Here is a 14,860-nt window from a genome sequence, read left to right as displayed (position 1 = left end):
CCTGGAAGCACTGATTTTAAGACGCTGTTGTTATATGTACAAAGTTTAAATATGAGAATTGTAAGCTGTAAATCTCAGCAAGTAGTCAGGAGGCTCTCACTTGTTGGCCAACCCTCTCTCCACACAGTCTTCTGAATGAAATTAAACCCCGTGTTCCAGCCCGGTTATTCTTAACTCCTTCATTCACTGTTCTAACGTAACTTTCAGAGCTTGGGAGATCAAAGCCAGGTTTGTGGGCAGCAAGACTACTGGTGACTTTCAGGCTCCCTCAAATGAGAAATGGATTACAGACATCTTTGGTTCTCTCCATGTTGGCTGGACAAAGTCCAAGACATAAGTATCTGAAGAAAAAGGAGAGCAGTCTCCCAGGAAAAGCAGATCTCAAGTTACTCCCTGGCTGACTTCCTGCAGGCACTAATATATTTCTAGCAAGCCTTTCTGTGATGTTACTATGAAAAGCATGCTGCTTTAAGCATATGCACTAATGAAGAATTGGCACTTTGCACAAAAATATCTTTCCAGCTTAACCTAAATACCATCATCTAATCTGTAAAGGAGTTCCAAGGGCTAGAGATGACAGGAAAACAAGAGGAAGCTTAAGGTGTCACCCAGCTTGGTTTAGTAAACCGTAACAACAAAGGATATGATGAGGCTTCAAAACAAGCAGTAGATGATGAGATGCCCCCTAATGCTGCCAGGCCCCTAGTCCTAACACAGAGTTCATTGTATTGCAGGGTTCTTTATAATATGCTTCCCTCCGTATAGCTATGCATGTTATCTTCACCAAGATGATGTTTTTAATAACTAGTCCTAGTGCTAATCCCTGTCTAGCTTTTTCTTCCTCCTTGCTGGGTAGCCAGGTCTACGATGCCAACAGTTACCTGCTTTGTCAAGAAAACTGCTTTTCAATCTAGAATCCATATCTTTAGGGATTTTTTCCAACCGTTTTTCACGTTCTTGAAAATGTCCTTCTCTATTCTTGTCCTTTGTTGAAAAAGTCTCTTTGCCATTATCTCTCGTTATGCTAAAATCTTTTCGAATTGATTTAAATACAGGGCCCTGCTCGAATGGTGAAGTGAGATCCTTTTGGATTGCATTTTGAATCTGAATATCTTTTTCACTGTCCAGCTCATGGTCTGTAACCCTCTTGCCCTCTTCTAGATGGTCTTCAGCATGAATTGTGGAAGGGAGCGTGTCTTTTGGAGTGAAGTTTTGATCATCTTCGTTGTCACTCCCAACAACAGGTATGCCTGCCAGATCCCCCGAGTTCAGAAAATAATCGTCATCATCATCATCATCCAGCAGTGAGTTTTCAGATCCTGTTCGATTCTGTATTCCATACGATACGCTGTCAAGGGCAGTTGTTAAGTTGTGGTCAGTGTCCTCAGACATTTCTGCATCCAGGATTTCACCACCTAGGGAGAAGAAAACAACAACAATCAGAAAATTCACCAACTTTACATGTAACAAAGACGATTCTAAGTGTCCTTTGTTAATCTAATGTTGCAATTTCTTGAAGCCATTAAGTACTCTTGGACTAACATTACTGATGAAACACTGCTGACAAACAGTTCTGTCCCACTCACTACACAGTGAAACACTAGCTCAACTGAGTAAAACTAACCAAAGAAAGAAAAAACATTAACTTTAATTCATATCATTTGTAGCGTTTGTGCAGAAGGCAGTGCAGGGAAGGAACAAGTAGCAAGGGCTAAGAGAAGGGCAAGATAGCTTTTTTTGACAGCAGCGATACTTCTAAGTAGCATTTAGTTGAACTACGGCCTTATGTAAATAAATAAAAATACTTACATTTTTCTGTAATATCAAATACCGCATCAGATTTATCTTCAAACTGTAAAAAGGAAAGCACTATATCATTATCTCGGTCAACCCGGATGCACTTTGCTAAAATGTACCCAATCAAAAACCAAACCAACATGAAGAATCACAACTCTTCCCCTTTCTTTTTTGCCCCAAGCAAAGTTCGACTTAAACTCTTGCACTACTGAGAAGTCACATTTACCAGAAGTTCAGAAGCACGCACAAAAAATGCCAGAAGAAAAACTGAGAATTAGCTTTGCTCAACTGAGGAGGTGCAGGAGAGACGGGAGGGGAGGGAACGTCAGAATTTTCACTCCTACATGAGATATTTGTATCAGGACAAGACTGTGGCTTCTGTACTCTCTGACACTCTACAGGCCTTCATTTCAAATAAATGTTATGAAAATATAGCAGCATGTACAGCTTTCATTAATGGGGGTGCACAGACCCAGAGGCTCAGTCCTTCTAACAGGGACCGCCCCCTTTCCAGGAACTGGGAAGCCTAACGCTTACTTCCTAACAGTAACGAGACGACGAGTATCAGTAGGAGCATAACTGACGAAGAACCAGATGATGACTGAGCACTGCACAAAACATCTGCTTTCATTAAACATTCTCTGACAGATGTTAAAGTTGACAGCATGTCTGGAGACGTGTAAGCACTGAGAATAATTAAAGTTCTCTTTAGGATGTCCAACTCTTATTAGCATTCCTCATTTCTGCCTAAACAATAACAGCAATTAAGTCAGCTCTCCTTTCTCTGCATCTCCGGCTCTGTGCTTTCTTTCCTGGCAGGTCCCACTCACACTTCAATCCTTAAGCCACGTTAAGGAAAGTAATGGGATTTGACAGCAGAGGGATGAGCTCTAATTTCACTGAACTCGTTGATAAACTGGAGATTCCACAGGGCTGTGACGGGAAACTACCAGCTTGGTAGCAGCCAGCTCCAGGAAAGGATGACAACATATTGTCACGGGATCCATCTGATGGCAAGGAGTCCATCAGTCTCCTTCCGATATCGCCTGCAGGTCTACAAAGAAGAGTTAGCTCCTCCAGCTCAGTTGACACACAGGGAATAGCAAGGATGTGTCCAGCTCTGGGAATACCAAGACAATTTGAGACTGCACCAAGACTTTTCAGCTTCTCTGAGCAGAGAGAGTTGAGGCTGGAAAAGTGAAATATGGAAACAAAAGAGAAAATAACGTTATACTCGTCCTCAAGACTGATGCAAGTCTGTTCATCGCAATTACCTAGACGAATAAAAAAGTGAGCAAACGCCTTCCAGGAAAGTTTGCAAGGCCTGAGTTACTGCTAAAATGATCCCACGAGTGTATAAGGAGGTGCAGGTTTAGCACTGATCCATGAGTCCACTTGTAGTCAACTAAGTTTACACTAGTGTAAAATTAATCCCCATAAATATTGGATATACTTAGTTCTAATACCAGATGCTGAGGACAAAGAGAGCGGTGCTGTACTGTGTTTATAGAACAGAAAAGGGAACTTGTTGCCATTTGGTAATAACATCAGAGCATGAAGCCTTGGGACACAAAACCGTCTAGCATAGGTCCTTTTCTCCACGCTGATCCTCCTTGATCCTTTTCTTGCTTCCCAGCAGTAACGCCGTTTTGTCTGCAGAAAAGTCTCAGACAATTTGCTGGTAGGATGAGAAAAGCTCTCAGTTGAGATGAAGCACTAGATCACCCTTTCCTTGAAGCAGATTTATATCAAAGTAGCTCCCTGACTCTTCTGAGATCCCACGTACCTGTGGGAAAGTATTCCAAGCTCTACCACAATCTCATTCGCTTTATATGTGCAACTCTCTGAGCCTCCCTAATTAACGATTTCATTCAAAGAAACGACAAGGTACAACTTAGCACGTGTGGGCCATCTGCAAGTGCACATTAGGTGCTACCATAAATATTTTGAACAAGTCTGACAACATTTACAATCTATTTGGAAAGAGTCCAAGACATTTCCCAACCACAAGGTCATCCTCCAAAAAAACCCACGCTACGTTGGATGTCTTTGCTCTTCCTTTAGTGAGGCTGTCAAAGCAAGAGGTGATCTTGAAGATCATCTTCTTTAAGATGTTTTAGGATACAGAGGAAGGTTTGTGTTTGTGGTCAGAAGCTTACATTAGAACTATTTATAAAACAGAATTGCAGCATCTGATAACACCAGCAATCTCTTCTAAGCCACCATCTCGCTTCTGATGGTAACAGCACCGGCACTCTCGCTTAGTGTAAATCCAAAGACCGGCAACCAGAGCAAGCGCTGGTATGCCTGTGTGTGTGGACACATACGTACCTACACATACAGAAATATATTTATATCCTCAATAAATGACTTATTCCATAACTGGAGTATGCCCTGAAATGGGCTCATATGTTTTTCTGAATTAGTGTAGGGTATTCTCTCGATTATATATACTTCTATTCCAATCCTGAATCCTGTCAAAATCTTGTTTAATGCCTTATCAGAAGGAAATTTTGTATATCAACAAAGAGGTACCTAAAATTATATATATCACCTTGTATCAGTTTTAAATAAGTTGCCTTTCATTGGATTATGCTCTTGCATTACACAGGAATCCAAGTAATAACTCCCAACTTACCACTACCACATTATTCCGTTACATCTCTGCCAGACAATTCCCCTCTCCACTCCTCACACTTCCTCCTTTGATGGCTGCCATTCACTCCTAATTCCCTTTATTTCTTCTGCTCAGATTTTTTAAGATTCAGTGATTAAAATGGAACAAAAGGACTCCAGAGGTAAACACGAAACTGATTCATCGGATGGCATTTCCTACGGGTCATTTGAGCCAGACCTACGAAGAGGCACCTCGATATCCCACACTAAGTCTTAGATAACTGCAGAACGGAAAGTATCCAGAACGGAAAGGTTTCGGTTACTACACGCTAGGCTTCAAATTCCCAACACAGCCCTCACGACTCGCTTCCAGCTTTAAAACTAAACTCAAGACTATCATACTTTCGAACACCTTCATTTAATCACTGCAGATAATATTTCGCCAGGGAGTAACTTAGTGATACTTAGAGCTTTTAAGGTAGTGAGCGTTCCCTAAGAGTTTAAAACAGAACAGTTCAAGCATGCTAGAAGGAAAATTAAATGTTTTAATATATATCCTTCTTAGTGACTCTGCCTCACTAGCTAGCATTGTACACAAAGCAATGCTCAGCCTAGGCAGGCTGCAATAAATAAATAATACACAAAAGGATGACAAAACAATTAGGTATTCCTGGAAGCTGTGTGTTTTTGTTAAATTAACTATTCTTCACAGCCAGAAAACGCTCTGCTTTTACAAAGAGATGTTCCACTAGGTACGTCATTCTACTTCTTTTTAACTGTATACCAGACTCAGTATTAACCCCTTCCTTGCTTTGAGCAGGTGACAAAAGGACACTGCTTACAGTTTAATACAATGTGCTAATCTGAAATAACTAAAAACCTGTTCAATTCTTTAACAGCATTCGAAGTTGCCATAGCATCCATAAATCTGACAATTAATAGATGTTTTTTGTATGCAAGTGTGCAATGTAAAGAGAGAAGCTGCCTATGGCTCCAACCTTGTTTTGTATGCAAAATAATGTATACAAAAAATAACCCAAACCCCATAGCAACTTTACAGACATAGGCACACATCTTTCTAGCAAGTCTGCTGAAGTTTGATCTTAGGTTTTACTGCATCCATAAGCAAACTGTGGAAAGGAAGCAGACATTAAGAAAACTGCAATTAAAAATAGTCAGAGGTTTTTCAATTCCTTGTCCTTCCAGTTGCCCTGCACTACACACTGCAGCACACCTCCCCCTGGCTTCACAATTCAACAAACTGATAAGGAAGATGCAGGTCTTTCAAAGAAGTGATTTAAATTTTAATTGCTCTTCTTGAACCGGGGGCAGGGAGCCCAGGAAGCATCCCCTGACCTTTTCCACATGACACCCCTAGAAGGGATGCCGAGCAGGCAGCCAGCCGCGCTGCACCTCTCCTGCGGGAAAACCGTGCGGCACGAGAGCAGAATTCAGCAGCAGGTCTTTCCCGGAGCTGCTTTTGCCGAAACGCAGACAGACCTAGCGAGTCATACCTTCGCAGCACCTAGGGAGGGAAGAGCAGAGGGTAACAAAGAGCCAGCCTGCTGCAGATACCTGCTACAGGAAAAGAACGGCTGCGGCAGGAAGAGAACCCGGCGGGGTCAGGCGAGCCATAGAGCTGGGCGCTCGGCACGGGCCTGCAGAGCCCCCTAGCCGCCCCGGCTCCGCGCCGGACACTCGCCGGCCACCACCCAAGGCATCGGGGCTCCGGCACCCCGAGAGCAGCCCCGCGTTGGGGTGCCGGGAGGCTCGGCGTGGGCTCTGCTGCGAGAGCGCGGCTCAGAGCCTGCGTTTCAGGAGCAGAGCCAGGAGGACGTGAAGTTTGCAGATTTTGCAAGGTTTGTGCTCAGGCTTGAGCAGGCATTTGAGCCACGCTCAAGACTTTGAAGGATTAGTTTTAGTCACTGGTTTAGTCTAAGAGTAAGGAGACGGATACTACAATAGGTATTTCAAAGGCAAAATCCAAACCAGCATCTATACATGCAAAAAGACAAAGGCAGACATGTTTCTGTTTCTTGTGGCTCCTTACCTTCCTATTCCAGAGCTGCGGTTTTACTTTGCATCCTACCTCCTTACGCATCTGAAATTTTTGCGACTTAAATTTTACGCATCTAAACAACAAAGTTTCAGAAAACAACATTCAGGCGTGTGCTGCAGGCATTTCGCTTTAGTTTTTTATAATTCTGAATGAATCACCAGGACTCATGGGGAGCCGCTCGGCACAAAAGTGCATCAGCCCTTTCTATCCCCAGACTTTGCTGAGATTCCTGAGAGTCCTGAATATTCATGGGCTGACTCTAAACAAAGCCTCTGTCGACCTTATGGTCTGCATTTCCCCCAAACACACGCACACGAGCTGCAAACTGTTCCCAGCCTATATGGGGCCAAGCAGATGAGCCTGCCAAGTAACAGAACGTTACTTGATAATGCCTTATCTTTTCTGAATGATCTTTTCTGAATGATCAAAGTTTTTATCTATACCTGTAAAGAACAGAGGGAGATTTGAGTCCTTCTCCCACTCCCTTCCCCCCAAAAAACAGGACTTTGAGAAGGAAACAGCTCCCTGCGGAAAGCCTTCACCTTGCAACTGTTTTTGCAGAGGCACCAGATATGACGTGCTGATCTAAAGCCCGCTGGATGCTCGGGCTCTGCAAATTAAGAAACACACACACCACAAATCAAGCAAACAAACCAAGGCATCCACAAGAAAGGCCTTCTTTTAAAAACAAATAATTTCTCTCCTCAAACCCTCACCCCAGCTATGTGCTGAGCTTTCCTACCACAGGTTAAGACACTCTACGACCAACCAGTGGCGCTGCGATTTGGGTTAACCTAAATCTCTACGTGACATTAAATTAGGACAACTCCTACTTTTCACAGCACACGCCAGAAAAACTAAACTGTTCAGAAAAGTTACATGGACATAAAAATCTCCAAAACCAGACCTGGGTCTCCGTTATAACAACGCCTGTTTCTGCACTGTGGTACTAGGCGAGTAATTACTCCAAACCAAATATTTCACTTCAGCCGCGTATTTTAGCATCCCACAAGAAGACAGCAGTTCCCAGAATACAAGTGTATACTTACATATTTTGGCCACATCTTCCAAAAGCATCGCTATTTGGAAGATTATGTTCCGCAAAGCACACAGCCCCTTTTATTCCACTTAACTTAGAAGCTGAGTATCTCATTAATCGAGAGCCACCGCCACATCTTTTAAGGGAAAGCCAGTCCTTATGCTACAAGGAAGAAACACCGAGGATAACAACCTGGGGCGCGAGGACCAGCACTATAACCCAGTAAAGATCCCTCTGCTCAATGTCTCCCCCAAGAGGACAGTTAACCATGGTAGGAATTGTTTGCTACTGGTTATGTTAGTAATAAAAATCCACCTCTGTAAATCAAAGAAAGTGATATAAAACCCAAGTCATCTGCTTTTCATTATAATCTGCCCTCAAATTAAGAAGCCTACAAGCTGGCTTTGCATGCAAATCCAGACAATTTACAAATGTAGCACCTTCTGCTTGTTGATAAACACAGCAGGGATTATCAGCCCTCCTTCCCAGGATGGTTTATATGTTAATGGGCCCACACTGGTGAATCATCTCATCTACCATTAGGTACTGCAAGTCTTTTCCCTTCCTGTAAGAGTTCGGTGCCAACAACAATTGGTGGTGAACTGGAGAGCCTCTAAGTGTATGCAGTTTTCCCCTCCTTCGTTATTTTAGTTCTTAAAGAGAAAAAAGCAAACATGATCTACTTTATTCTTCAAAGGATCTTCCTAACTCAGGCTTCCTTTTCGCCTGTTCCACTTCTCTTCCATGCTCCTGCCCAGTCCTATGATTTTCTCCTCTCCTGCTCTTATCAAAATTGGTATTTCTCTCCTTCAGATGGACAATTCCAGTCCCATTTGTAGCTGTTGCCCTGGTTGGCTTCTACTTTTTCTTTTCCTACGAAGAAGTGGCTCTTACAATAGGCAGCACAGTTGCGTGTTCCACCTTCTTTGCAGGCATTATTACAGGTATCCAAGGCTCTTCCGAATGAAATGCCTGAACCCCTGTAAAAACAGGCAGAAAGAACACCAATACTGTGTGATCAGAGCTCTCAGCGAAGCTCCTGCAATTGCTTCATGCCGTGCTCGACAGCTGCCCCGTGACATGAACCAAGATGTCCACACGATGCCTGAGAAATGAACTCTCGTAGCGAGACACCAAGAAGAGAGACCCACCTCTGCTCGATCCTTCTGCCTCCCAATAAGTCACAGAGGTGAAACTTGCCTACATAATCCCACCCGCCCAACAAAACTTTCCTTAAACTTACTTAACCAAACAACTTGGTAAGTCTCTAGACCATGGAAATTTCGTGAAAAACCACAAAAGTGTCATTTTTTCATGGAACACGACAACTCCTACCAGGCAACATTGAACTTACTGAAGACACGTGTGAATTTTTGAGTGCGTAGCACCTCTTTGAATAAAGCTGAAATCTGTTTACTTTTTAGATTGATTTAACAAATATCAATGTACAAAAGAGTAGGAAGCTATCGAAAATTAATGAAATAATGTAAGTACTCCAAAATTTCTCCTGTAGGAGTAACTATGTCCAGTTATCCTAATTCTGCCTCAGGTTCTTCTCACCTAAATTTAGACAACTAAACATTAGTTGATCAGGCTACTGATTCAGGTTTTCTCTCTTTTCGATGGAAATGAAGATGCAATCCAGAAGCAATTCTTCCTGTGCTGGGACTTTGAGAGATCCCCATCTCTTTTACTGATGGCAGAAAGAGTCCAGAGAACCTTGGCAAGGCCACACAGCTAACTTTTTTATGGATACAGCTTACAAACAAAGATTGCCAATGGAAAATATACTTATTTCTACACTCTTGAGATTCCAAACACACTTTTCTACCGAAGCATTACTAAGTTAATGACAGTACTGTCAGAGGGCAGAAAAGACTCACAGGCAGATCTCTTCATCTTCTGTCTGTGACTATTCAACAAAACAAACCATTCCAATACCCACTGACTACGGTTTGGTTTTGTTTTTAAAAGAACACTACAGATAATTTATATAGAAATCCTCTCAGAACTTCAAACTACTTCCAAAATTATACACGTGCATCTAAAGTAAATAGCAAATACGGTAACCAAAACTAGATACATAGCATTGTTCCTCCGTTAGTCTTTACAGAAAGGACAAAATATAGCATGGATCGACATACAGTTGGATATATAGAATATAGTTGGGTCAATACCAGTTTGGGAAAGTAAAATTTAGTCTAGGAAAGTACAGCCTAACATCTTTATTTCCCATGAAATTTCTGAGTAGCACTTCCAGAGTGAGAGTTATTGGAAAAGAGTGTGGCAGCAAAGGTCATCTACGCCAGGTCTTGAGGTTACCGATCTGCAGCCTGCTTAGCACTTAAATCCGTCTCCTTTTTCCCCGATATGGCTAAACCACAGCTCATGATAGCAGATTTCAACTTATTTCAGACTCAGCTGTGATGTGACTTTTGCTTCACCTTGGCACGAGCTTCTACAAATAACGTAACTGCTCCAGCAATCAGCAACATGCAAGGATTACTTTATCATGGCCTCACACCTACAGAGTTCATGAAGCACTCTCCTGACCTTTCCAATAACAGAGTTCTTTTTATCCCTAAGTTACTTTCCCAGATTGAGTCTTGCTCACTCTTTTTTTTCTTTTTCCACTGGACAACTAATTAAAAAAACAACCTTGTGGGTGTACTGTAGCCATCTCCCTCTTCTGTCCCAGCGGAAACACTTTTTTTCTATTAGAGCGCGCAAGGCAGAACACAGGCTAAGATGAGACACAGAGAGCACACAATTCTGCTGACATGCCCTTGATGAAATATGCTCTGCTGGAGAAACCTTATTTCGAGGAGTTTGGATGATCACAGAGAATAAATGTTATGAGCAAAAGCAGGAGTGAGTGCTGCTTTTATGCAGTTACCACGCCGTTACAAAATGGATGATGGAAGTCACCTGAACAGAGTTAGTCATTGACAGAAAGCCTTGAAGAGAATTCACTACGTGAAATTTGCTACAAGGCATTTATGGAAAAGCCGAAGGGAACTGGAATGTCTGGCAGAAATGATGGGATCCAACTGGAAGAAATGATGGGATCCAACAGTCGGTAGATTAATAAAAAGTTGAGATAACCGCTTTTAAGAATGTTGGGAGTGATATCATAATTAATTTCCAGTATTCTAACCATGCAAGCGGCCTTCAAGTGGGCATAAACAGCTTACTTTGTTTTTCCTTATTTTATACCATGTGAAAAGCCCTAACATGAAACACTGGGATCATTTATGCTTCTTTTACATGGCAAGTTCAAGGATTATGATGGCAAAGCATCCTTTGAGAGCTGCACAAATCCGTTTTCATTGTCTTTGCCCCATTTAAGAGTAGTCTAGTAGCAAAACTTTCTAAATGAGATGATATCCTTCAATCTTTGAATAAAGCCACGCAAAACTTAAAATCTTTTGCAAGACGTAGACATCCAGGTGTTCACCTATTCACACCAAGTTGACTTCCAAGAGCCCAGGGGTCAAATTTCAGCAGCTTGTACCATACACCACAAATTGTCCTGCCTCGTTCAATGCATTGACCAAGTATTGTTGTGAATAAATGGTCATTCTACTCATAATGCAAACTGTTCCAGACAGCGATATTACATATTAATTACAGTTGATGTGCCACAGATGTTTTAATAAAAAAAAACTTATAAAGTTAATCTTGATATTACTCAAAAAGTTGAATATGTTGATATATTTTCTTTAGAATATATTATATAAAATATATATTTATCTATATATGTAATTTATTTAGAAATTAAAGATTATAAATTAGGTTAAAGTAAAATTAACCTTCTCTAAAACAACAACTTAGCCACAAGAACTTTAAGGATGCTATCTTACACTGGCAAAACCCTTGTTTTTCAGTTTGTTGCTCATTGCTTTGGCTTGAGCTAAAAGATGGCACCTGCTTGTTGATGCATTTTGCAAAACGCCAGTCTCGGTGCATGCACTTCTGGAATAAAAACCTTTGCAAAAGATTTTAATATTGAGAAGGACACCATCACTTGCAAAGTTTCTCTCTGAAGAAATTATTAAATCAATCTTTATTTGTCCCATACAAAGGAACAAATTTTTTGCTAACAAATGCTCGTTATTCCTTGGGCACAGCATTTGAAAGAGTCTGTCATCTTAATTTCCTGTAGCATGGGAACTGGACCACATAGGGGAAGAGAAATGGGATATGCAGGTTTTCCAAGACCTCATCACTTACTGTTTTAATGGAAGATATGTAAGCGCACTGTATGTACTGCATACTAATCTAATTCTTCCATCAGTCACCTGAGCAGCCTGGAAGGATTCACTTCTCCCCATGTTCCTCAAGAACATCTTGGTGCATAAGCTGGTTTTGAGATGGGGAACGATGAAGAAATTCATCTCTCAGACTCTGAAAATTACACACTGATAGAATGTGGTGCCTCGGTGCTACTATTTATATTAAAATCTCACAGAAGCCTTTTTGGCATAGGTCAGATCAACCTTGCTGTCAAACTTGGGACCAGAAAGGTCTTTTCCTTCAGGCTAGATTGGCAAACTGTTCCTTACTTATTTGCCTGTGGCAAGTGCCACTTTCCTCGATCATCTGTAAATTTTACCACACACAGTCTCTGCTTTTGCAGGAACCCAGAATGTTGTCAGTGCCAACAGCACGTAAGAGGTTTTCCGTAATGCCCACAGGGACACATGGAGTAACAATGGATGAAGATTTCGGGACTTACTACTTAGCAGATGATTATCTAACCAATACAAAACCAGTTTTTCCTGAGACCAATGAAGACGATACTGACTTGAAGGTGCTTTTCTTTGGTATTTCTTAGCTGACAGTTGGCAATCTTAAGAAGAAAAAAGTGTTTTGTTTTTTTTTTTTCATTGGGCAATGCCAGGTGACTTGTCAGCAGGTAAGACGTGCGTATCAAGGCAATGGGCACGATGAGACCACTAGATGCCAAGATGGAGACTGCACAACCTCTCTGAGCAACCTCTTCCAATGCTTGACTGTCATCATGATATAAAAGTTTCTCTTTATATCCACTAACATCTCAGTTACTGGGAATGAAGTTTTATTTAAGATTTCTTAAGTTACTGTCTTACATCCAGCTACATCCCTTCAAACTTCTTGCAGACAGGCAAAATCTTGATCCTCCAGTGATACATAGTTCTTGTGAGCAATCCCACAAAATTTTATGAGTTTGCTCATTAACAACTGCAACTGGTGAAAGACATGGCTTTAAGACAGTTCAGCTGTGAAGTTCACTTCCATGACTGCAGCGTAGCCAAACGTCTGTGCAACTCCTTCAATCGTACCCTGGAAGGTCAACTGTTCTGCTTAGCAACAACTAGTTTTACTGTGATCACAAGTTTCACGTTCCCTGCAATAAATTCAGTAAGCAACTCTTCTCAAGCACAGGAATGGGAAACTTCAGATAGTGTTCTTGCCTTTTGCAAGGCTAGAGAATGAGAAAACTTCTTCATCTTTGGGAAAAGGGATCTGGACAGCTCAGAGACTTGTAGTAGCCTACAGACCCTTCCATACAAACTGAAATGCCCATTAGCAATGACTTAACCTCATTTCTATCAGGAAATTTTCAATCAAAAGTTACAATGCGTGCCAGAAGTTGGCCTTCACTTGTTGCAAGACTACCATGAGCACTGCTTAGAAAGTTATTTTCCCTCGGTTGCTTCACGGGCTACAAGACATGGGCAATAAAGAAACTTCCACTTGTTTAAAGGATGAAGTGTTTCTTCAAGCAGAGTCAGATGCCCGCTGTACTTACAGACCAAACCACGACAACGAAGGGCCATGTCTCAGGACCAGCACCGCTAATGGTCCTGAGACGCTTGCAGTCCGCGATGCTTGCCGTCCGAGTACCTAACCGCTGGATGGAACTGCCATCTTGACGGCCCGCTATGGTTTGACAAGGACGGGTGAAATACATCGACAAAAAGCAACAAGAACATTGTGGTTTGAACAAGTTGGCCGGCTGGCTGGCGATGACAGATCCTCGTTAGCCGTTAAGTTTATGACAGATCCTCGTTAGCCGTTATTAGCTCAGCGACGCCAAGATGCTGATCAAAACGATGCCTACATGCTCTGCTAGGGGGGCAACTGCAAGAAATCTGCACAAACCTTGGGGGCAGCCGGATCGGAGGCCCAGAGAGACAAAACCCCTCACTGTGCCCACCACGGCAGCCCGTCCCCAGGCCGGGGGGGCCCCAAACCCCGTGCCCCCACCTGCTGAGCCCTCCCATCAGGGTGCTGGACAGCGGCGCAGTGCCCAGCGGGCTGCACCCCTCAGCCCCCCGCCCGCAGCCCCCCGCCCGTGTCCTCCCCTGACGCCCCCCACTCACCCTGGCGCAGGGGCCGGGCCCCTCCTCCTTGGCCTCCGCCATGTCGCGCCCCCCCCTCAGCTGTCCCGGCCCGGGGGGGCTCCTCGCTCCCTTTCAACCTCGCGTGTGTGTGTCCCCCCCCCCTCCCCTCTTCTCGGGGGGGAGGCTCCGCGGGGTGCCGGGGCCGGCCCCGAGCCGTTGCCGTGGGCTGGAGGGGGGGGGTCCCGGCGGCTCCCTCAGGGCGGAGGAGGAGGAGGAGGAGGAGGAGGGGAGGGGGGGGGAGTCGGAGCCGCCAGGCCGCGAGCCCTCTGCCAGCTGCGCCGCCCAGCCCAGCGCGGGGCCACAGCGCGCATGCGCCGCGCGCCTGCGCGCCCCCGCCCGGGCCCGCCTCCCCGGGGCAGCCCCGCGCACGCGCGATGGGGGCGCCTCAGGGATGAGGGGGGACGTGGGGGGGGGCATGAGGGGAGGGACATGGGGAACCTGTGGTGGGGAAGGGGATGGGGCAGTGAGGGACCGTCTGGGCAGTTGGGCAAGCGTTGTATAGCTTCGACTGGCACCATGGTGGCCAAGTGGCCCATGAGGTTGTGGCATGGCCGCCTGGCCTCGCCTGGCCTCGTGTCACCTAGATTTAGCTCACCACACTTGGTGTCATGCACCTGGCCTCGTGTCACCTGGAATCCCTTGGTGGCACTTCACCCGGCCTCGTTTCACCTAACCTCACCTCACCACACTTGGCCTCACCTCACCCAACCTCACCTCACCCACCTCACCTCACCCACCCTCACCTCACCCACCTCACCTCTCACCCCGCCAGAGGTCGAGGTCTCCGACATTTCCAGTCCCAACGTGTCCTTGCCACCTCAGAGCAGCACACAGCACCCACCTACCGCCCGCCACCCAAGCCCCTGAGCACCATGAGGCTGCCGTGATCGGTCCCGCGGTGCAGGGTGAAGCAGGATCCCCGCGCCTCCCTTTATGGAACACTGCAGAGGTTGGCGGTTT

At 44.3% G+C, this 14,860-nt stretch overlaps 1 protein-coding gene across 9 annotated transcripts in view; it reads right to left on the bottom strand.

Moving 5' to 3' along the window:
- The window catches only part of ZMYM4 (zinc finger MYM-type containing 4), a 46,347-nt gene extending 32,138 nt beyond the window's left edge, over window positions 1-14,209 (bottom strand). For 3 of the 9 annotated variants that reach the window (XM_080566809.1, XM_080566803.1, XM_080566808.1), the window contains exons 1-3: window positions 13,880-14,209; window positions 1,810-1,852; window positions 882-1,415 (exon numbers count right to left, since the gene is read on the bottom strand). In XM_080566809.1, the coding sequence (XP_080422935.1) occupies window positions 882-1,415; window positions 1,810-1,852; window positions 13,880-13,921 (619 nt within the window). In that variant the 5' untranslated portion in view covers window positions 13,922-14,209. Of the gene's footprint in view, window positions 1-881; window positions 1,416-1,809; window positions 1,853-5,769; window positions 5,852-5,927; window positions 8,380-13,879 lie in introns of those variants that run through there. The other 6 variants (XM_080566801.1, XM_080566802.1, XM_080566806.1 and 3 more) reach the window with 4 other exon arrangements.
- Between the last annotated feature and the right edge of the window lie 651 nt (window positions 14,210-14,860).

Source organism: Anser brachyrhynchus (genome assembly GCF_964034855.1).
Source record: "Anser brachyrhynchus genome assembly, chromosome: 24".
In the NCBI taxonomy this organism is placed as follows: Eukaryota; Metazoa; Chordata; class Aves; order Anseriformes; family Anatidae; genus Anser; species Anser brachyrhynchus.
Note: the sequence above shows the minus strand (reverse complement) of the source record. Positions and strands in the feature narration are given on the sequence as shown.